The following is a 24348-nucleotide window of genomic DNA, read 5'->3' as shown; positions in this document are numbered from 1 at the left end:
CCACGTGGTGGAGGTGTAAGATTGTAACAACACCCTTGACTGACTCTCTAGATGTTCATCGGTGGAAAGAGGTGGAGTGTGCGTGCCTCATGTGTTTTATAGTCAGATCCCACCTCTGAGTGTCCTGCCTGCTTATTGGTCATGTCCTGTTCTCTGTGTCCATTAGCTGCTTGTCTGTATATCACTATGTGTGTGTCTGCATATCATGACAACCCCCAGAAAACGGACATTTCAGCAGCCGCTTAATTCAGTGGATTGGGACACTTAGCTTTTAAATTGTAGTTTTATTTGTTTAAATGATTTTAACCCTCCCCCCCCCCCCCATTGATATGGTGGGATTTGAATTAATATCTCTGATTTACCAGTCCAGTGGTATACAGTAGTACTATTTGGGCATGCATCACATTGGGAGTGCCTAATACCAGCACATGGCTAAAACAGAAACTTATTCCAGGGCTGGCTACTAAGATTCAGCACTTCAATAAACAGAAAACATCCTGAACTCAAATCGAAATATCACGTGGATCAATGACAATCTGTTGCGTGCTGTCTGCACTGAGGCAGATTTGGCTCGGCAGACTTTAGGACCCAGAGGAATCCAATTGCGTCTCCTCTGTATCTGTGTGGGGGTTTCTTTTGAGTCAAGGAGTTAAGCAACCGAGAGGGAACTGAAAAGAACTTTGTGAAATCAAAGTTGGCAAATCATCTTCAAGACAGCAGTTGTCCCGAGGCTGCCGGCTGGACAGGACAGCGCTGCTCCCGAAACAGGGACTGAATCCAGGGGGTAGTGTGAGAGGATTGCACCGAACGTCAACATGAGAGAGCCGCGCTTCAGGGACAACTTCTGGGTGAGTGGCTGAAGCTTGTGTGGGAGCGAAGCGGGGGCATTGGTGACTGACCCCCTGAGTGAACAGGGTGCAGGGACACCTCCAGCACCGCTCTCACCATTCTCCCTTCATCTGCTGGGGGGTTAAAGACATGTTTCACTCTTCTAGTTTCCATATGTGTCTGGAGGAATGTGTGTGTGTGTATGTATGTCTGTCTGTGTCTGTGGGTATTTCTGTGTATGCGTATGTATGTATATGTGTGTGTGTCTGTGGAGGAATGTTTGTGTGTGTATGTGTGTGTCTGGAGGAATGTTTGTGTGTGTATGTATGTGTATATATATATGTGTGTGTGTGTGACTGGAGGAATATATGTGTGTATATATGTGTGTGTCTGGAGGAATGTATGTGTGTGTCTGTGGGTCTGTGGAGGAATGTTTGTGTGTATGTATGTGTGTCTGTGGAGAAATGTTTGTGTGTGTGTGTTTGTGGAGGAATGTTTGTGTGTGTGTATGTATTCCTCATGAATTCTGAAGGTCAGAATTATTCCTGGCTTTATTCCTGGGTTGGTGGAAATACTTCCTGCCGATGGTTGTCTTTTCATTCTGTGATTCCATCTAGTTAGCACCTACATTTTTTTCTTGGAGTGATTCCACAGGCCCCTCCCCTTCACTGTGGCGAAAATTAAAATGCTGCAGATGCTGGAAACCTGCGGTGAAAAAGGAATGGCATTGGCTGGAATCTCCCAGTACAGATCAAGTCTGCTGGCTGAAAATGTTAATTCCTCCTTTCACAGATGCTGGCCGGCCAGCCAAAATGTTTTCAACCGTTTCATTTTTCAATGTAAATCCCACTTGCAACCACAGATATTGGATGGTGGCTGGTTGTTTTTTTAAAAAAAAGAGAGCCTTTAACCATTTAAAGGAAAGAGGCAGCGTGAGTCTGTTACACTGTAGGATGTGGGGGAGCAAACTGGGAAAAGGTGTATTTAGGATTGGCATCTGGAAGGTTTTTCTTTTACTAACACAAAGGACGATTACAAAAATATAATACTGCTGGTGTTGGAAATCCAACCGCTGACATACTCAGACTGGCAACATCTGCAGGGAGAGGAACAGAGTTAACATTTCAGGTCAAAGAACCTTGGTCATTGCCCATGTCAGGGTCTTGGCCTGAAATACTCTTGTTTCTCCTTCCACTGATGCTGCCTGACCTGCTGAATATTTCCAGCATTGACTTGTGTTTATCATGAAAAAATTTGAGGAGGCAAAGAAACATCAGTTTAAGTGGCACCTTGAAACTGAGATGGGAGGAACTGGGAGATTGAACCAGCTGAAATCAGCTTCCTCCTCCACACAAAGCATGATTTAATATGCCTCTGGAATGTGCCTTGAGTCAGCTGGGCTTATTTTAAATTGAGGTGTCACTATGAGGGAAATATCTGTGAGATTGCTCCAAGGCATTGGTCCGACTGTATCTAGAGGGCCGTGTACAGTTTTGATTGTATTTAAGGAAGGATATCAATGCATTAGAAACGGTTCAGAGAAGCTTCACTCGACTGATTCCTGAGAATGTGTGAGGGAGGAGTGAAGGTTGGAGAGGCTGGGCCTGTAACCATTTGGAGTTTAGAAAGTTGAGAGGTGACCTGATTGAAACCCATAAGATCCTGAGGTGATTTGGCAGAATGGATGTTGATGGGATGTTTCCACTCGTGGGAGAGACTAGAACTAGGGGAGAATGTTTAAAAAAAAAAATAAGAGAGCTCCCATTGAAGACGGAGGTGAGAAGAAAGTTTTTCTCCCAGAGGGTTGTGATTCTTTGAAATTCACTCGGGGTCACTGAATGTTTTTAAGGCAGGGGTAGGTAGATTCTTGACTAACCAGGGAGTGAAAGGTTATCAGGGGGTGGGTGGATTGTGGAGTTGAGGCCATAATTAAATCAACAGTGATCTTATTGAATGGTGGAGCAGGCTCAGTGGTTGGTTGGGCTGCTCCAGTTCCTAATTTGTATGTTTATAAGAATGTGAACCTTCCAGATGAACTCAGTTTTCTATGATGAAAGGTTCCACTGTAATGAAGCTAAGACTACACATAATAGATTTAAATAAAATATGTAAATATCATCGTGGCTACTTCCTAATATTTTAAAAACTGAACAGAAGCTTTAAAATAACTGAAGCCATACCTGGCTATGACATTTGAAGAAAAGGAACTTTCTGGCCATATCCGAGAAGTTGACTCCTCATTATTTCTGAACAACCGCTAGTGGGTAGTGGGGGAGGGTATGGCAGCTGATAGAGGCGGTGTCATGTAAGGACACGAGTTTGGGGGCACTGTTAACGGCACCTCTGCCGTTCTCACCGGCTCAGTATTCCACAAGGCCGGTAGTAGTGGCATCCTTGGGAGAGTGGAGACAGTGGAGGCAGTACATGGGGCTAGAGGGGGGAGGGGTGGTCGGTGTGGGCACCGATATGTGATAACCACTGGTTCGCTCCAGGGAGGCTGGACGGGAGGTTTCGGAGGTGGCAGCGGGCAGGGATCGAGAGATTTGGGGATCTCTTTATGGGTGAGGGTTTCCCAAACTTAGAGGAGCTGGGGAAATTCCCCAGAGGAGCTGGGGGGCTGTTTAGCTGTTTAGCTCACAGGGCTAATCGCTGGCTTTGAAAGCAGATCAAGGCAAGCCAGCAGCACGGTTCAATTCCCGTAACAGCCTCCCCGAACAGGCGCCGGAATGTGGTGACTAGGGGCTTTTCACAGTAACTTCATTTGAAGCCTACTCGTGACAATAAGCGATTTTCATTTTTTCATTTCAGGAGTTTGAGTTGCCAGGTGGGAATGGGTACCAATAGCTACAGGTGAGGGATTTTGTGCGGGGGCAGGTTTCAACATTCCCGCACATGCCACCCCAGAGGCTACAGGATAAGGTGGTGTCAAGAACAGGAGTCACGCAGGTTGCATAAGCTCAGCCTGTCCAGACTGGTGGAACAAGTGAGGGAGGAGGTCCGGAGGTGGGATGCACTCCCGCTGTCATTGGCGGGGAGGGTGCAGACTGTTAAGATGACGAGTCTCCCGCGGTTCTTGTTTGTTTTTCCGTGTCCGCCCCATCTTTATCCTGCGGTCCTTCTTTAAGAGGCTGAATGAAATTATTCTGGGATTTGTCTGGGCAGGGTGAAGAGGGTGATGCTTGAAAGGAACAGAGGAGAAGGGAGGCTGGCGTTGCCGAACTTCAGCAACTATTACTGGGCGGCCAGCATAGCGATGATAAGGAAATGGATGGTGGATGTAGGGTCAGTTTGGGAGCGGATGGAGGCTGCTTCGTGCAGGGGCACTAGCTTAGCAGCCCTGGTCACGGCGCCTCTGCTGTTTTCGCCGGCACGGTACTCCACCAGCCCGATAGTGGTGGTGGCTCTTCGGATCTGGGGCCAGTGGAGGAGGCGTGTAGGGAAGATAAGAGCATTGGTGTGGGCCCCAATCTGCGGCAACCACCGGTTTGCCCCGGGGAACATGGACGGGACGAACATGGACGGGGGGGGGGGGGGGTTATTGACTGTGGAGGAGGGCAGGGATTGTGAGGATAGGGGATCTGTTCTTGGAAGGGAGCTTTCCGAGCATGAGGGCGCTGGAGGAGAAGTTTGGGCTGGCGAAAGGGAATTTCTTTAGATTCTTGCAGGTGAGGGATTTTGTGTGCTAACTGGTGCCGTCCTTCCCACGTCTCCCGCCGAAGGGGAGGCAGGAAGGGTAGTTTCTAGGGGAGAGGTGGGAGAGGATAGAGTTTCAGACGTCTACAAGGAACTGATGAGAGCTGAGGATACGCAGACCGAGGACCTGAAGGTTAAGTGGGAGGAGGAGCTCGGGAAGGGGGGGGGGGGGGGGGGGGGGGGCTGGAGGACGGTATTTGGGCAGGAGCCCCGAGCAGAGTAAACACGACTGCAACATGCGTCAGGCTCAGCCTGATCCAGTTTAAGGTAGTTCACTGGGACCACATGACGGTGGCTCGGATGAGCAGATTCTTCGGGCTGGAGGACAAGTGTGCTAGATGCGCCGGAGGGCCGGCTAACCATGTACACATGTTCTGGTTGTGCCCTAAACCCAGGGGGTATTGGTAGGGATTCGCAGATGTCATGTCCCGGGTATTGAAAACTGGGGTGGTAATGAGCCCTGAGGTGGCAATCTTTGCGGTTTCGGAGGACCCGGGAGTCCAGTAAGAGAGAGAGGCTGACGTTCTGGCCTTTGCTTCCCTGGTAGCCCAGCGACGAATACTGTTAGCATGGAGGGACTCAAAGCCCCCGAGGGCTGAGGTATGGCTATCGGACATGGTGAGCTTTCAAGTTCGCCTTGAGAGGTTCGCTACTAGGATTTGCCCGAAGGTGGCAGCCATTTATTAACGTCTGCACAGAGGAGTAAGCGTCAGCGGGGGGGGGGGGGGGGAATGGTCGCTGGCTAGGGTAGAGTAGAGTAGGGGGATGTTGAGGCAGGTCCGTGTGTGAACAGAGCCATGGTTTGCACTATGTTTAATTTGTAATTTGTGTCTTGACTTCTTTCTGTTTTTGTATTGTAAAATGTCACTTTTTCTATATGCCTAAAATACCTCAAGAAAATTGTTTGTTTAAAAAAAAGAACAGGAGTCAGAGAGGGGAAGGTCTCTGAGGTCTATAAAGAGCTGATGAAGTGGAACGGAACCTGATAGGAGAGGTGAAGAGAAAGTGGGAAGAAGAGTTGGGCGGGAGTTATGGGAGGAGGCCCTGAGGAGAATTACTGCATCCTCGTTGTATGCCAGGCTCAGCCTGATACAGTTTAAGGTGGTCCATAGGGCACGCTTGGATGAGCAGGTTCTTTGAGGCGGTGGAGGATAGGTGTGGGCTCTGTGCGGGGGGGTTCCTACAAACTGTGTCCAAATGCTTTGGGCATGTACGAGGCTGAGGGGTTTCTGGCAGGGGTTTTCTGACGTCATGTCAGAGGTATTAAAACTGAGGCATGGGAGAGATGGGTAAGGGGAGGAGAACCAACAGAGGGGTGGTTGGGGAAGGTGGCATTGATTGTGAAAGCTACATTGGTTGGGGTCTGAGCCCGGGGCGGGTTTGTTGGTTATATTATTGTGTTTTTGTTTTTTGTTGAAGTTTGATGTTTTAAAATTGTTTAAATTATAAATGCCTCAATAAAATATTTTCTAAAAAATAACTTCTGAACAAACGCTAACAGCACTGTGGGCTGTGGGAACCAAATTCAAAGGGAATTATACAAAGGCCATCTACTTTTCCTAAACCTGACCTGGCCAATGGCGATTACTAGTCTGCTAGGGTAAAGGATCCTGCAATCTCCTTTCAAATTCTCAATGGTTGAAACATTAACAAATGAATTAACATCCATTGTTAAAGCCAAAGTAGAGAAATGGGAGTGATATGCCCCCTCTTAGCTGAAGAAATCTTTAATATTGCCTTGTGGAGCTGCGAAGCAGTCTATCAAGTAGCAAGGAGCAGCTCAGAGCAAGGGCATGGTCCTGGAGAATGCCTGGGCTCCATCTACATTTGACTTGGACTTCTGAACTTCTGTACAATTGCTGACAAGACTAATTCTTGTCTGTATCTCTGCATGTCTATCCATTCATAGATGTCATAGCCACTGCAAAAGTAAATTATCCAGCATCAGTCATCAACCTGCCGACCTCTGTGAACAAATACACTATTGGACTTTGATTCTGGACTCACATGAAATAATCGCTCTTTGTTCTGTAAATATTTAATTCTTTATTCCCCCCCCCCCCTCTTTGATTGTATGAGTGAAAAGGGAGGTTATATTGTGACTCTCCTCTCACGTTTTTGAGTGTGTGGGAATAAACTACTCCAGTTTACTGTGAGATTATTAATGCAAATTGGATCACACAGAAACCAAAGTGTTTGGAAATACGGCATTGGTTATAAAGGGGTACGTAAAAATCAAAACATCTTTCTGTTAACGGACGGATGGTGGGTAGGGAAATCAGGGCTGTTTAAATTAAGCCCCTCCTGTCCGAAACAACCATGATGATGCAACTTTCTTCTGACCATCTAACTAGGATGGATGCAGTGGCGATCTGAGCAATTCAGTGACAACTCCACAGTTTAACTTCAACTAAATTCAGAGAATTAATGCTATAACAGCTAAAGAGTCCACTGCAGACCAAACTTTAAACAGCAATGGAAGTGATGTGGTCTCAGGGGCAATGGGTTGAGAACCAATTTTAAATCCTATGAAAACCCAACCCCACACTTTTAGTTCCTCTTTTTAACTAGCTTGTTATTTCAAAACTGAACATCATTTGTCAAATTCCTCCCGATCTCTGGGGGCAGTTCCAGCTCCACAACTCTCTGCGATATCTGTGCTCATCTAATGCTGAACCCCCCCCCCCCACAATTTGGCCAAACCTTTGGTCATAGGACCAAATATCCTTTTACATCTCAGTGTCAATTCAGAATGCTCCTGTGAAGTACAGGGTTGGGGAGAGGGGATTGGTTGTTATGTTAAAGCTGCTATGTAAATGTGTTGTTGTGATCTGTAACTTCCTCTGGCTGCTTCCAAATGGAAAGGTGGCACTGAATAGTTCTGGGTCTCTACCCTGTCAGGCTATGTCTTCAGGGCAGAACGCATGGCTTGATATCCTTCGTGAGGAGTTCAGCTACCGTGTCGGGTCACTGACTTGGCTCAGCATATGCTGTCCTTTTATCTCTAGAATCTAACTTAGCCTAGTTGAATGCAATGATAATTTTAGTAGAAACATTAGGAGCCCTCCGTTAAATTTAGTCTGTGTTGTCGGCCATTAATAGTCACAAAGCAAAGCATTGATTTTAATTTTAATATGGTAGCAGGTGACACTCTGTGTATCCCATCCGTAAACATTTGGCATACTGAATTACAAGGTGTGCCATAGAGGGCACCTTTTAAAGGTTGGGTTAAACTCAGCTGCTATTGCTACTGAGTGGAGGAGGTTGGCTTTATTTCAGGGATGTGGGAGTTATCTTGCAAGGAAATGTTGGACAGGTTTGGCCTGTATCCATTGGGGTTTAGAAGAATGAGAGGTGATGTTATTGAAATATTTAAGATCCTGAGGGGACTTGACGGGGTGGATGCTGAAAGGATATTTCTCCTTGTGAGACAGACAAGAATCAGGGGACATGGTTTAAAAATAGGCTGTTTTGAGGTCACTGTCATTGACAGTAAGGCAGCATTTGACCGAGTATGGCATCAAGGAGCTCTAACAAACCTGGAGTCAATGGAAATCAGGGGGAAAACACTCCACTGGTTGGAGACATACTTGGCATAAAGGAAAATGGTTGTGGTTGTTGGAGGTCAATCATTTCAATTCCAGGGCATCGCAAGAGTTCCTCAGGGTAGTGTGCTAGGCCCAACCACCTCCAGCAGCTTCATCAATAACCATGTAAGGTCAGAAGTAGGGATGTTCGTTGTTGATGGTCATTCATTGTCACGAGGCAGTGGTTTTGTCGCTGGTGGTTGAATCTTAATTGCCCTCAGGAATGGGCAATAAATGCCAGCCCAGCCAGCGATGCCCACATCCCATGAACAGATTTTTTAAATGTGCAATCTGTTCAGCACCACTTGCAACTTCTCAAAGACCAAAACAGTCAATGTGCAAATGCAGCAATACCTGGATAATGGCCAGGGCTGGGCTGGCAAGTAATGTTCGTGCCATACGAGGACCAGACAATTAACATCTACAACAAGAGAATCTAACCATCACCCTTTGAAATTTAATAGAATTACCATCACTGAATTCCTCATTATCAACACCCTGGGGATTTTCATTGAAACTGAACTGGACTAGTCATATAAATGCTGTGACTACAAGAGCAGTTCAAGGCCAGGAATTCTGCGGTCCTGTAACTCATTTCCTGACTCCCCAAAGCCTGTCCACTAGCTGCGGGGCACAAGTCAGGAGTGTCATGGAATACTCTCCATTTGCCTGGAGACGGGATGGACAGTCACTTCGACACGGATTGATCAGGGTTACTCAGCGTGGGTTTGTTAGGGGGAGACCGGGTCTTATTATCTTAATATGCTTTTTTGAGGGAGTCTGGGTCTTATTATCTTTGCTTTTTTGAGGGAGTAACAAGAAAGATTGATGAGGGTCGTGCAATGGCTGATGGCTACATGGATTTCAGTAAGGCATTTAGCAAGGCCCCACATGGCAGACTGGTCAGAGAAGTGTAATCTCATGGGATACAAGGGAAGGTGGCAAGTTGCATCCAAATTTGGTTCAGTGATCAAATTTGGTCTATGGATATTTTTTCGAATGGGAAAACAGTTTCCACATGGTGTTCCACAGGGGTCAGTGTTGGGGCCCTTGCTGTTTGTTGTATATATTAATGATTCAGACTTAAATGCGGGTGACATGATTGGGAATTTGCAGATGACACAACAATTGGCCATGGAGTTGATAATGAAGAGGAGAGCTGTCGACTCGAGAATTATATCAATCACACAATTCCTATAATCCAGAAGGAGGCCATTCGGCCCATCGAGTCTGCAGGACCCTCTGAAAGAGCATCCAACCTAATCCCACGCCCCCAGTCCATCCCTGTGACCCAGTAACTCTACTTAATGTTTTATAGACTCTAAGGGGCAATTTAGGATGGCCAATCCACCTAAACTGCACACCTTTGGATTGTGGGAAGGAACCGGAGCACCCGGAGGAAACCCACACAGACACGGGGAGAATGTACAAACCTCTCAGACAAGTCACCCAAGGCCGGATTCAATCACGGGTCCGTGGCGTATGACGCAGCAGTGCTAACCACTATGCCATCATGCTGCCCTTTGGTTGAGTTGGCAAAGAAGTGGCAGAAGGAATTCAATACAGAAAAGTGTTGGGTAATCCATTTGGGGAGGGCAGGCAAAGCAAGGGAATACTCAATAAACAGGAAGATATTGAGGGGGCTGGAGGAAGTGAGAGACTTTGGAATGGAGTGCTTGTCCATAGGTCCCTGAAGATGGCAGGACAGGTGTACAAGAAAGCATATGGAATACTTTCCTTTATTGGGCAAGGTATTGAATACAAAAGCAGGGGAATAATAGTGGAACTGTATAAAATGCTGGTTAGGCCACAGCTAGAGTATTGTATATCAATCTGGTCACCACCTCACAGGAAGATCATATTTTCTCAGGAGATGGTGCAGAGGGGATTTAGAAAAATGTTGCCAGGGTTTGAAAATTGCAGCTATTGGATAGGCTAGGGGTTTCCTTCGAACAGAGACTAAGGGGTGACTTAATCGAGGTGTACAAAATTATGAGGTGATTGGTCAAATGATCTGAGGAGACATGAGGAAAAATATTTTCACTCAGATGGTTGAAGACGTCTGAAATTCACTGTTGAAATTCACTTTTCTTTTGGCTGGTGCACATATGATGGGCTGAATGGCCCCCCTTTTTTTTTGCACCGCAATGGTTTTATGGTGTTATGGTTTTATGGATGAATGCAGCTCCAGTAACACTCAAGAAGCTTGACACCGGCCAGGACAAAGCAGTCCACTTGATTGGCAGCCCATCCACAAACATTCACTCCCTCCACCAACAACGAACAATAGCAACAGTGTGTACCATCTGTAAGATACACTGCAGGAACTCCGCAAGGCTCCTACGACAGCACCTACTAAACCCGTGGCCTCTACCATCTAGAAGGACAAGCGGCAGACACGTGGGAACAACGTCCCCTCCAAGCTACTCACCACCCTGACTTGGAGATGTATCGCCATTCCTTTGCTGAGTTAAAACCTTGGAAATCCCTCCCTAACAGCACAGTGGGTGTACCTACATCTCAGGGGACTGCAGTGGTTTCGGAAAGCAGATCACTGCCATCTTCTTGAGGGCAAATAGGGATGGGCAATGAATGTTGGCCTAGCCAGTGATGCCTGCATCCCATAATCATAGAATTTACAGTGCAGAAGGAGGCCATTCGGCCCATTGAGTCTGCACCGGCTCCTGGAAAGAGCACCCCACTCAAGCTTACACCTCCACCCTATCCCCACAACTCAGTAACCCCAGCTAACCTTTTTTGAACCCTAAGGGCAATTTATCATGGCCAATCCACCTAAACCTGCACATCTTTGGACTATGGGAGGAAACCGGAGCACCCGAGGGAAACCCACGCAGACACGGGGAGAACCCGTGCAGACTCCGCACAGACAGTGACCCAAGCTGGGAATCGAACCTGGGACACTGGAGCTGTGAAGCAACTGTGCTAACCACTGTGGTACCATGCTGCCCGCGGGAATTGTGAAAAACAGAATTGAATGGGAAAAAGAAACTTAATTTCACATGCATTCAGAAAGCAAATGAGCAGCCTTTGGGGGCGGGCGCACTCTGAGATATATCCTGACCTTTGGGCGGACTCATTGGCAAGCATTGCTTTGGCTTGTTCATAGCGGCATTAAGAGTAATCTGTATGCAGAAAGCAGCAGATAAAGGGCGACAGGCTTTTTACTTCATTTTGTTTGGTTGGAGGTTTTGAAACTGCTTTTGTATCATAATGAAACTGATGGAAATACAGTGCTCCCAAGGGCTCGGAGGAACGAGAAGACCCTTGAACGAAACAGGATCTGTAAAATGGCCCCCAAAGTAGACCAACGTACACAGTATTCCAGGAGGCAATCATTCCAAGTTGCAGAATTAAATACTGTATTTTCATTTAAGAACAACCCACCAAACTCTCATTTATATGTTGGAGCCTCAGGGTGTCCTTAGACTATGCTAAAGTGCTTTGACTGCAAACTACAAAGACCAGTGCTGTTTGGCAGGTCAATGCAAAATTAATGCTCAAGTTTGCTTTCAGGGTGGCCCAATAGCAATATTTCAAATTCTAAAGTAGTACATTTGCTGACGCCACCAGAAAGAATATCTGTAGACAAAGCAGTAAGGAAGTAAACTCAACATGTTCCCCTTCGAACTTGGATCATACTTGTTTAGTGTTATTTCCCTCCAGATTCCGCCTGTAATGTGAGGTCTGGGACGTACAGGCTCGAAACATTGGTTCTATTTTCTCTCTCCACAGATGCTGCCAGGTCTGCTGCGTTTGTCTGATTTTGGTTTGGATTCCAGCGTCCGCAGTATTTTGCTTTTATATTATTGAGGTTTCTGTTCATTTATTTGTTCCCAGGATGTGGGTGTCACTGCCTAGGCCAGCATTTATTGTCCATCCCTAATTGCCCTTGAGACCCTTGAACCGCTGCAGTCCATGTGGTGTAGCTACATCCACAGCGCTGTTAGGAAGGAAGTTCCAGGCTTTTGACCCAGCAACAGTGAAGTCTGCTGCCCGTGTCCTCATGGTGGTAGAGGTTGTGGGTTTGAAGGAGCATCTTGTAGATGGTACACACTGCAGTCACTGTGTCGGTGGTGGATGTAACATAAGGGGTTAATAATCTTTATTGTCATAAGTAGGCTTACATTAACACTGCAATGAAGTTACTGTGAAAAGCCCCCAGTCACCACATTCTGGCGCCTGTTCGGATACACAGAGGGAGAATTCAGAATATCCAATTCACCTAACAGCACGTCTTTCGGGACTTGTGGGAGGAAACCGGGGAGACCCGGAGGAAACCCAGGCAAACACGGGGAGAATGTGCAGACTATGCACAGACAGGGAATCGAACCTGGGACCCTGGAGCTGTGAAGCAACAATGCTATCCACTGTGCTACCGTGCTGCCCCGTATAATGTGGGACTGAGTACAGTACTGCCTGTTCAGGTGTGACCCATGCAGACACTGGGAGAATGAGCAAAGCCCACCTGGACAGTGACCCAAGGCTGGGATCGAAGGTGCGTCCTCAGTGCTGTGAGGCAGAAGTGCTAACCACTGGGCCACCATGCCCATATAGATTGTTGATCTGTCAGGGAATCGAGGGTTATGGGGAAAGGGCAGGAAAATGGACATGAGGAATGCCGGATCAACCATGATCCGATTGAATGGCAGAGCAGGCTCGATCGGCCGAACTGCCTACTCCTGTTCCTATTTTCTATGGTCTTAACATCCTACAAAGGTGAAGGGAGTGAAAGTTTTAAGTTGGTCAACGAGGCGTCATTAGTTTAGATGAAGTACGGGGAGAGGAGCATTAATACCAACACAAATCAGTTGGGCTGAATGGCCTGGTTCTTTACTGTAAGCTAAATGTAATGGCTTGTATTTTGTATTCTCTGCATCCTAATCTTGTGATCCTTCTCAGTGCGTTCTGAGTGACCAGTATAATATGCGTGTAAACATTGTAAACTGTGAGGAGGACAGAGTAGAACTTCACCAGGCCATGGAGTAGGTGGTCGATGAAGTTCATAGAACATAGAACATAGAACAGTACAGCACAGGCCCTTCGGCCCTCAATGTTGTGCCGAGCCATGATCACCTACTCAAACCCACGTATCCACCCTATACCCGTAACCCAACAACCCCCCCCCCCCCCCTTAACCTTACTTTTATTAGGACACTACGGGCAATTTAGCATGTCCAATCCACCTAACCCGCACATCTTTGGACTGTGGGAGGAAACCAGAGCACCCGGAGGAAACCCACGCACACAGGGGGAGGACGTGCAGACTCCACACAGACAGTGACCCAGCCGGGAATCGAACCTGGGACCCTGGAGCTGTGAAGCATTTATGCTAACCACCATGCTACCCTGCTGCCCCCAAGTTCAATGTGTAAAAATGTGAGGTGATTCATTTTATAAGGCAAAACATGGAAACAGTATAAAATAATGGGTGAAATTCTTAAAGGGGTGCAGGAGCAGAGGGACCTGGTATTTCAGTGCATAGGTCATTGAAGGTGGCAGGATGGCGGCGAGAGCGGTTAATGAAAAATGTGGTATTGTGGACTTGATTAATTGGGGCACAGTACAAGGACTGAACGTATACCGAATACTGCGCATCCACCACCCCTGTCAGTAGATCCCTACTCAGTATTAAAAAACCGATCCGGAGTAGACCCTATGAACGTGCGAGAAGAAGGAGAACTCCTTCCCTGTCGGCCTGCCAAACCGCCATGGATTCCCCCCCCCCCCTCTGCTCCATGAACTCCCTCAGCTCTTTCCCCATTGCTGACACTCTGCCTGTTCTTGAGCACGACCGGTCCAGGCCTAGATCCATAACTGTATTGATGTCCCCTCCCATAACCAGCTTGTGGGAATCCAGGTCGAGTATCTTCCCCAGCACCCGCTTTCTGAAATCCGCATCATTCCTGTTTGGCGCATATATGTTGACCAAGACCACCTTCCTCCCTTCTAACCTACCGCTAACCATAACGTAGCAACCTCCCCCATCCGAAACAATATTCCCCACCTCAAACTGCACCCGCTTGTTCACCAGAATCGTGACTACCCTGGTCTTAGCGTCTAGCCCTGAGTGGAATACCTTTTTTTTAAAATTTAGAATATCCAATTCATTTTTTCCAATTAAGGGGCAATTTAACGTGGCCAATCCACCTAACCTGCACATCTTTGGGTTGTGGGGGTGAAACCCACGCAGACACAGGGAGAACGTGCAAACTCCTCACAGACAGTGACCCAGGGCCGGGATTCGAACCCGGGTCCTCAGCGCCGTAGGCAGCAATGATAATCACTGTACCACCGTGCCGCCCCCTGAGTGGAATACCTGACTAACCCAGCTCTTCCTCAACCTGATTTGGTCCGCTACCTTCAGGTGCGTCTCCTGCAACATTATCACGTCCGTCTTTAAAGCCCTAAGATGCGTGAACACTTTAACCCTCTTCACTGGCCCATTTAGCCCTCTAACGTTCCACGTAACCAGCCTAGTTGGGGGCACTACGCCGCCCTCTTGCCGGTCAGCCATCCCCTTTCTTGGGCCTGCCCCGCGCCTCTGTAGCCCCGCCTCCTGCCAGCGCCCACTCTTCTCCGCTTCTAAAATCAAATCCCTCCCTCGTCAGCCAAGCAACCGCCCGCCTCCCCAGCAACAACACTCTGTAACCTAACCCCATCCCTAATCTGACTGTATACACACCCCCACTGTGCTCCCGCAGATTAGCTCACCCAGCTAGCCTAGTGGCCTGCGGCTCCGGCGCCAGCATGTCTCCCACCTATTGTTGCTTACCTACCCTCCCCCCGCCCCTCGAAACCGTCACCCTCATCAACCCAGCCCCGACGGCCGCCCTCTTTTAAGAAACAGACGCCAACCAAAGTCAGTATAAAGAAAAACAAAGCCAAACTCTCGCCATAATACAGATCAAAGTAATACTACTCAAAATAATACAAAGTCAAAAATCCCCACCACCATCCCCCTCACAACACAGAAAACCCACCGAGATAGAATAATTTTTTGAACTACTTTCCCCTTCTTAAACAAAACACAATTATCGAAGTAAAAAGCCAAGAACAAAAACAAACAAACGAATAAATCTGTGCAAACAGCATTTGAAATGAGCAGGAAAAACAGTTTCTCAAACTTAGAGCAGAATGTTCTCAAGTTGGCACCAGTCCTTTCTTCCTGGCAAACTCCATAGCGTCCTTGGGCGACTCAAGGTAATTATGTTGGTCCTCGAGCGTAACCCAAAGTTGCGCCGGATACAACAGACCGAGCTTGACCTGCTTCTTGAACAGGATCGACTTGACTTGATTAAAGCCTGCCCTCCTCTTGGCCACCTCCACGCTTAGATCTTGGTACACCCGCAGAATGCTGTTGTCCCATTTACATCTCCGCGTGGGTTTGGCCCATTGGAGAATGCACTCCTTATCCAGGTACCTATGGAACCTGACCACCATTGCCCGAGGGGGGGTCTCCCTGCCGTGGCTTCCTCGCCAGCGCTCTGTACGCCCGATCCACCTCCAACGGTCGGGGGGAAAGCCCCATCTCCCAGCAGCTTCTGGAATATGTTCGCCACAAACTCCCCGGGATCAGCCCCCTCCGCCCCCTCTGGGAGGCCGACAATCCGTAGGTTCTGCCTACCGGACCTGTTCTTCAAACCCTCTATCTGTTCCAGCAGCCTTTTTTGCCGGTCCCTCAGCATCCCCACCTCCATCTCCACCGCCGTCTGGTGTTCCTCCTGTTCAGCTGGCGTCTTCTCCAGTTTCTGGATCGCCCTGCCTGGGCATCTAGCCTTCGCTCCATCCTCTCCACCGTTTCCTTAATCGGGTCCAGAAATTCCCGTTTCTGTCTGGCGAAGCCTTCCCGGATGACCTGCATCAGATCGTCCGTTGATGGTTGGGCCGAAGCCCCATGGGTCTGGACGCCAGCCATCTTGTCCGCTGCTGCAGCCAACACCCAGCTCGAGCCTGTCTTTTTGTTTCTTCACTTTCGATATCTGCGGGCTCTCTGTTCCATAAACCAATAAACACACCGAACACTTGTTCACTGTTTCTTCAATTCCAGCGCTTAAAAGCGCAAACAAAGTCGGGGGGAAAAGGTCCAAATGCCTAGCCAGAGCGCGAGCCACCAAATGTGCGACCTACTCTCTCATGGTCGCCACCGCAAGTCTCAGCTGAACGTATACAAGACCTTCGTTAGATCTCAACTGGAGTATTCTGTACAGTTCTGGGCGGCATGGCACTCTATAAGAAGGATGTGAACACATTAGAGGGAGTGCAGAAGGGGTTTTCAGAATGGTTCCAGGGATGAGAAACTTCAGTTGTGAGGATAGATTGGGACTGTTCTCCTTGCAGAGAAGAAGACTAAGTGGAGATTTGGGCGGCACAGTAGCACTTCTTAGCACCAGGGCCCTGGGTTCGATTCCCGGTTTGGGTCACTGTCTGTGCGGAGTCTGCACATTCTCCCCGCGTCTCCATCGGTTTCCTCCCACAAGTCCCGAAAGACATGCTTGTTAGGTGAATTGGACATTCTGAATTCTCCCTCGAGTACCAAACAGACACCAAAATTGTGAGGGGGGCTGGACAGAGCAGACGGAGAGAAACTGTTCTGCTTGTAAAAGGATCAAGAACGAGATTTAAAGTGTTTTGTAAAACAAGCAAATGTGATGTGAGGAAAAACGTTTTCACACGAGTGGTTCGGGGCTGGAATGTGCTGCTTGGAAGTGTGGTGGAGGCAGGTTCAATTGAGGCATTCATAGAACATACAGTGCAGAAGGAGGTCATTCGGCCCATCGAGTCTGCACAGACGCATTTAAGCCCTCATCTCCACCCTATCCCTGTAACCAAATAACCCCTCCTAATCTTTTTGGTCACTAAGGGCAATTTGTCACGGCCAATCCACCTAACTTGCACGTCTTTGGACTGTGGGAGGAAACCGGAGCACCCGGAGGAAACCCACGCACACACGGGGAGAATGTCTGTGCAGAGTCTGCACAATGACCCAGCGGGGAATTGAACCTGGGACCCTGGCGCTGTGAAGCCACAGTGCTATCCACTTGTGCAATAGGGCATTGGATGATCACTTGAATAGAAACAATGCAAAATCATGACATTCGTTTGAAGAGTTGATGTAGACACAATGGGCCAAATGGCCTCCTTGTGCTCTGAGAATTGTGTGATTCTGTCAAGTTGCTTTGGTAAAGGGTACATTTATTTCACCCTTCTATTCACTGTGTAGCAATGGCAGGTATTTATCCCAGTTGATATTATCAGGTTTGCAGTTTCCTTATTGTTTAAAGTTAGTAGCGGGATTTTCCAGGCCTTCCCGTCGGTGGGAACTTTCGGCCCAGTTGAAGTCAAACCTCTGCCGTTGGTTCCCTGGCAGCGGGATGTGTAAGCCGTACAAATTCCCATTGATCGGTGGGAGATCCTACCGGCAGCCGGTGGTGAGCTACTATCACCGTGGGCAAACCCGCTGCAGGGGGACTGGGAAACACCGGCCTGGGTCTTCTGAATGGTTAGCGCAGCACTGGTATGGAGTAGCACTGGGCTCTCTGGCTGCCAGCTCTGTGAGGTTGGTGCATGAACTCAGAATCGTCTAGTACTTTACTTGTCCCAGAATAACTACTGCTTCAGGAAGCTTTGGTGTTCTGACATGCTTTTGCTGCAAGGCAACGTTACACAAGTTGTAACACAAGATGCACGTGGCTCTTCAGCAGGCAGATTAGATCCTGGAGCTCTCAATGAGGAAAATGTGACAGGTCTGGGATGGTCATATAGTCCAGAGTGCATCATTCGGTGTGATGCTGGGCTGAGAGTGTCACACTGAGGCCAAAATATGAGGTGGACAATATTAAACAGTAGAATACTTTGAAGTTGCATCAGGCTATGGAAGAAGGAGAAAATGATTAGACTTTGGGCTAACTTTAGTCAGGAGTGACATGCAGACTGTTAAGTTAACTGAAACATCAGAGAATTAGATTGAATGCATAGCAGAGAAACATATCATTCAGCCCACATGTCCATGCCTGTGTTATTCGGCACAAGTCTCTGCCAGCCAATGAGATCATGACTGATTGGATATGATTATCCTCAACTCCACTTTCCCGCTTTATCCCCATAACCCTTGATTTCCTTACTGATTAAAAATCTGTCCATCTCAGCCTTGAGCATATTTAGCGACCCAGCCTCTACAGCTCTCTGTGGTAAAGAATTTCACAAATACATTCCCCTCTGAGAGAAGAAATTCCCTTTCGCTGTCTTAAATGGACAGCCCCTTACTCTGGGATTATGCCCCCTGGTCTAGACTCTCCCACAAGGGGAAACAACCTTTCAGCATCTACCCTGTCAAACCCCCTGAGAATCCTATTTGTCTCAATAAGGTCATCTCTCATTCTTCAAAACTCCAATGAGTACAGGCCCAACCTACTCAACCTCTCCTCCTAAGAAAAGCCCTCCATACTCAGGGTCAACCGAATGAGCCTTCTCTGGGACTGCTCCAGGTGGAGATGGTTAGCAGTTTCAAATTCCAAGGGGTGCACGTCTCCAAAAATCTGTCCTGGTCCATCCACGCCGGCTACCACCAAGAAAGCACAACAGCGCCTATACTTCCTCAGGAAACTAAGGAAATTCGGCATGTCCACATTAACCCTTACCAACTACAGATGCACCATAGAAAGCATCCTATCTGGCTGCATCACAGCCTGGTATGGCAACTGCTTGGCCCAGGACCGCAAGAAACTTCAGAGAGTAGTGAACACCGCCCAGTCCATCACACGAACCTGCCTCCCATCCATTGACTCCATCTACACCTCCTGCTGCCTGGGGAAAGCAGGCAGCACAATCAAAGACCCCTCCCACCCGGCTTACTCACTCTTCCAACTTCTTCCATCGTGCAGGAGATACAGAAGTCTGAGAACACACACGAACAGACTCAAAAACAGCTTCTTCCCCACCGTCACCAGACTCCTAAATGACCCTCTTATGGATTTACCTCATTAACACTACACCCTGTATGCTTTATCCGATGCCGGTGTTCTGTAGTTACATTGTATAACTTGTGTTGCCCTATTATGTATTTTCTTTTATCCACTTTTCTTCCCATGTACCTAATGATCTGCTGAGCTGCTCGCAGAAAAATACTTTTCACTGTACCTCGGTACACGTGACAATAAACCAATCAATCAATCAATAAGTATATCTTTCCTTGGATAAGGGAACCAAAACAGTTCCCAGTATTCCAGGTGTGGTCTAACTGGTGCCTTCTATCGTTTTAGCAGGACTTCCCTATTTTTATACTCCATTCCCTTTGAAATCAAGGCCAACATTCCATTTCCCATTCAAATTACCTGCTGAACTTGCATGCTAGCTTTTTGTGATTTCTACAAAAGGACCCCAAAATCCCTCTCTTTTTTTTTATTTTGCAGTCTTTCTCAATTCAAATAATATTCAGTTCCTTTACTTTTCCTGCCAAAGTACATAACTTCCTACATTGTATTCCATCTGCCAAGTTTTTGCCCACTCATCTAACCTGTCTATAACCCCTCTGTCATCCTCACCATTTGTCTTCCCATCTATTTTTGTGTCATCCACAAACTTGGTAACAGTGCATTCACTTCCCTCGTTTGTCATTAATATATATTGGGGTGAATTTTCCGACGGCGGGATTCTCTGTTCTGCCGGCAGCGCGCCCCCACTTGTTTCCTGATGATGTGGGGTGGCAACAATGGGAAATCCCATTGACCAGCGGCAGGAATGGAGAATCCCAGTGCCAGTGATGGAGTGCCAGCAAGAAACACCTGACTGGGGAGGTGGAGAATTCATCCCATTTGTAAATAATTGTGGCCCCAGTACTGATCCCTGTGGCACTCCACTAGTTATAGGTTGCCATCCTGAAAATGTTCCTCTTATCCCAACTCTCTGTCATCTGTCAGTTAACCAATTTTCTATCCCTGCTAGTATACTTCCCCCAAACCATGGGTTCTTACCTTATTAAGTAGCCTTTTGTGTGGTACCTTACCGAACACTTTTTGGAAATCCCATCTACTGGTTCCCCTTCATCTCATTACCACTTCAAAGAATTCTAATAAATTTGACAGACATGATTTCCCCTCCATGAAGCCATGCTGACTCTGCTTGATTATATGATGCATTTCTAAAATCTCTGCTATTACATCCTTCACAATGGACTCCAACATTTTCCCAATGACAAAAATTAAGCTTATAATTACTTGTTTTTTTGCCTCCCTCCGTTCTTGCGTAAAGGTGTTACTTTGGCAGTTTTCCAATCCTCTGGGACAATTCCAAAATTTCACCATACCCTTCTGTTAATTTTCCTCGTGATCATCTAGTTTCCCTTTGAAAACATCTAAGCTATTTGCATCAACCACTTCCTGTGATAGCGAGTTCCACTTTCTAACCACGTTCCGAGAAAGAAATATTGTGATTATTTTCATATTGTTCTTCTGATTAACTTTCTTCTCAAACCAGGGGCCTTATATGTATCCTCTCACAAGTGGGAATGTTTTCTCCATTTCTAATCTGTCCAATTAATTCATAATGCCTTCGACCAGATCGTCTTTACATCTTCTCTTCTATAAATAAAAAAAGTCAAACCTACTCAACCTTTTTCAATGGCTGTAATTTTCCTGTTCTTGTAAAACAAAATATTTGTGCATACCCCAGTGTTTTTATGTCCATTTTACAGTATGGAGATTAGAAGTGTGCACCTTGCTGTAAGTGCATTTTAACATGACTTCAGCACTTTTGAGTTCCATTGCCATGAATATGAATTGGAGACGGGACTGGGCCATTCTGCCCCTCGAGCCTGCTCCAACTTTCAATCAGATCATGGCCAATTTAATTGTGGCTTCAACTCCACATTGCATCTTCTCCCAATCCTTAGGCAGATATTTCTGCCCCTTCTCACCAGCAGGATCATCCGGTCCCGCCAAAGGCGAGCCCCCCCCCCCCCCCCCCCCCCCCCCCCCCCCCCCCGGGAGGCAGGTTCCCCAGTGAAGAGACAGGCGCCTGCTGACGGCCAATCGGAAGTCTCCTCTGCCGATGGAAAAACACACTGCGGGGAGCCAGAAAGTCCTGAAATTATTTTTAAACTGTGCCCAAAGCTCTCCCACACGGAGAAACATCCTTTCAGCATCCGCCCTGTCAAATCCCCTCCGAACCATGTGTTTCAATAAGATCATCTCTCATTCTGCTAAACTCCAATGGATACAGGGCCAGCAACTTCACCCTTTCCTCAAAAGATTCCCCCCCCCCCCCCATCCCAAGTATCAATTAAGTAAGTGTGCCTTCTCTGAACTGCTTCTAATCCAGTTATATCCTTTTCAAATGAGGAAACCAAAACTGTACACAGTACTTCAGATGTGGCCTCACTAACACCCTGTACAATACTTCTGCTCCCAACTTTTATTTTCCATTCCCCTGTCAAAAAACGACAAAATCTCATTTGCCTTCCTAATCACTTGCTCTACCTGTGTACTCATTTTTTGTGTTTCATGTATCAGGACAGCCAGATCCCTCCATACCCCATAGTTTTGCATAAATAATATGGTGCTATCGTATTCTTCCTGCCAAAGTGGGCAAGTTCAAATATTCCCACTGCCAAATTTCTACCCACTCATCTAACCTACCTATATCCCTTTGCTCCTTACTCCTTACACCCTCTTCACAACTTGCTTTCCAACCTTCCTACCTTTGTGTCATAAGCAAATTTAACAACCATACGTTCGGTCCCTGTATCCAAGTCATTGATTATAGGGTGAAATCCAACAACTGTGCCACGTCTGACTCGGGATGCGACTGCGAGAGGCCTCTCACGAGCTTTTTAAAAAAAAAAAAAAATTTTTTTACAAACGTATCAAAACAGGTTACAGCGAATAAACACCCCAGGGAACATACTTCCCAACAATCAACTATACAGTCTATACAGATTTTTCCCCTTTTTCACCCCCCTCTCCTGCAACGAACAGCTCCTCAAACACGGTCACAAACATCCCCCACCTTTCCTCAAACCCCACTGAAGAGCCCCTTAACTCAAACTTTATCTTCTCTAATTGCAGGAAGTCGTACAGGTCACCCAACCAAGCCACTACCCCCATTGGCAATGCCAACCGCCACTCCAGCAAAATGCGTCGCCGTGCAATCAGAGAGGCGAAGGCCAAGACATCGGCATCCTCCTCTCCATGAGCTCTGCGGAGCTTCTCTGAAACCCCAAATATTGCCACCAAAGGGTCCGGGCCCACCTCCTCCTCCACTATCCTGGCTAAGACCACAAACTCTCTCGCCCAGAATCTTCCCAATTTTTCGCAACCCCAAAACATGTGCACATGATTCGCTGCCCCCCCCGCCCAGACCTCCCACACTCATCTGCTACCCCCTGAAAGAACCCACTCATTCTTGCCCGAGTCACATGCACCCTGTGCACCACCTTAAACTGTATCAGGCTCATCCTTGCACAAGTGGAGGTCCCGTTTACACTTCGCAGTGCCTCACTCCATACTCCCCAATTGATCTCCCTCCCAACTCCGCTCCCCATTTCTCCTTGATCTTCCTTATCCGCTCACCTCCCTGCTCCCCCAGCCAATTGTATATATCCCCAATTGTATATATCCCCCCCCTTCCACACCCGGAAGCAGCAGTCGCTCCAGCAGGGTGTATCCCGGCAACCTAGGGAACCCCCTCCAGACCTTCCGCACAAAGTCCCCAACCTGCAGATACCTGAACTCACTCCCCCTCGGCAGCTCTACTCTCTCCCTTAGCTCCTCCAGACTGGCGAACCCTTCCTCCAAATACAGATCCCTCACCTTGATCAGCCCCACTTCCCTCCACCTCCTGTATACACTATCCATCCACCCGGCTCAAACCCATGATTCTCGCACAGCGGCGTTAGCACCGACATCCCTTCCACCCTAAAATGCCTCCTCAGCTAATTCCATATCTTCACCGTGGACTGCACCACTGGGCTCCCTGAATACCTACTCGGAGCCATTGGCAATGCTGCCGTCACCATAGCCCTCAAACTAGACCCCTTACAAGATTCATGCTCCATCCTAACCCACTCTGCCCCTTCTCCTTCCCACCACCGCCGCATCTTGTCCACATTCGCTGCCCAATAATAATGAAGCAAGTTCGGCAATGCCAACCCCTCCTGCTGCCTCTGCCTCTGTAGCAGGGTCCTCCCCACCCTCGGCACCTTCCCCGCCCGTACAAAGTCAGAAATGATCGTGTCCACTCTCCGAAAACAGGCTTTTAGTATGAAGATCGGGAGAGCTTGAAAGATAAACAACAACCTCGGCAGAATATTCATTTTCACCACTGGGACCCTCCCCGCTAATGTTAAGTGCGGTATATCCCACATCTTAAAATCCTCCCTGGCATCCTCCACCAGCTTCGTTAAGTTCCACTTATGGAACCCCGTCCATTCCCTCGCTGAATCCCCAAATACCTAAACCTATCCCTCGTCACCGTAAATGGCATCCCCCCTAAATTAGCCCGCTGTGCCAGCTCATTCACCGGGAAGACCTCGCTTTTCCCTACATTCAGTTAGTATCCCGAGAACCCTCCAAACCTCCCCAACAGGCCCATAATCCTTCCCATACTCTCCAACTGAGCCGAAACTTACAGCACGAGGTCATTGGCATAGAGCGACACCTGATACTCCTTTTGTATCTCATAATCCCCCGCCACCCTGACGACCCCCTGAGAGCCATCGCCAATGGCTCATGGACAGCGCACACAGCAGCAGCGACAGAGGGCACCCCTGCCTCGTACCCCTGTGTAAATCAAAGCTCACATCATTCGTCCTCACCCTTGCACTTGGTGACACATACAGCAACCGTACCCAAACCCAAACCTTCTCAAAACCTTGAACAGGTTCCGGCATTCCACCCGATCAAATGCCTTCTCCGCGTCCATGGACATCACCACCTCCGATACCAGAGCCCCCGACGGATTCATCACCACATTCAACAGCCGTCTTATATTACCCATGAGCTGCCTGCCCTTCATGAAGCCCGTTTGATCTTCTGCCACCACCCCCGGGACACACTCCTCCATCCTCCCCGCCAACAACTTAGCCAATACTTTAACATCTGTGTTCAATAGTGATATGGGCCTATTCAACCCACATTACACCGGGTCCTTCTCCTTTTTAGGGATTAGTGTGATTACTGCCTGTGTCATTGTCTCCGGCAACTCCCCCTTCTCCAGTGCTTCATTA

General features: G+C 47.8%; 1 protein-coding gene across 2 annotated transcripts in view; it reads left to right on the top strand.

Moving 5' to 3' along the window:
• The first annotated feature begins 614 nt into the window (after positions 1-614).
• pstpip2 (proline-serine-threonine phosphatase interacting protein 2) overlaps positions 615-24348 on the top strand; it is a 176989-nt gene continuing 153255 nt past the window's right edge. For both annotated transcript variants that reach the window (XR_005460206.1, XM_038793379.1), the window contains exon 1: positions 615-848. Coding sequence is in view for 1 of the 2 variants with exons in the window: in XM_038793379.1 (XP_038649307.1) it covers positions 816-848 (33 nt within the window). In the remaining variant the exon portion in view is untranslated. The remainder of the gene's footprint in view (positions 849-24348) is intronic.

Source organism: Scyliorhinus canicula, chromosome 3 (genome assembly GCF_902713615.1).
Source record: "Scyliorhinus canicula chromosome 3, sScyCan1.1, whole genome shotgun sequence".
In the NCBI taxonomy this organism is placed as follows: domain Eukaryota; kingdom Metazoa; phylum Chordata; class Chondrichthyes; order Carcharhiniformes; family Scyliorhinidae; genus Scyliorhinus; species Scyliorhinus canicula.
The sequence above is the reverse complement of the archived record's forward strand: the minus strand, read 5'-3'. Positions and strand labels throughout refer to the sequence as shown.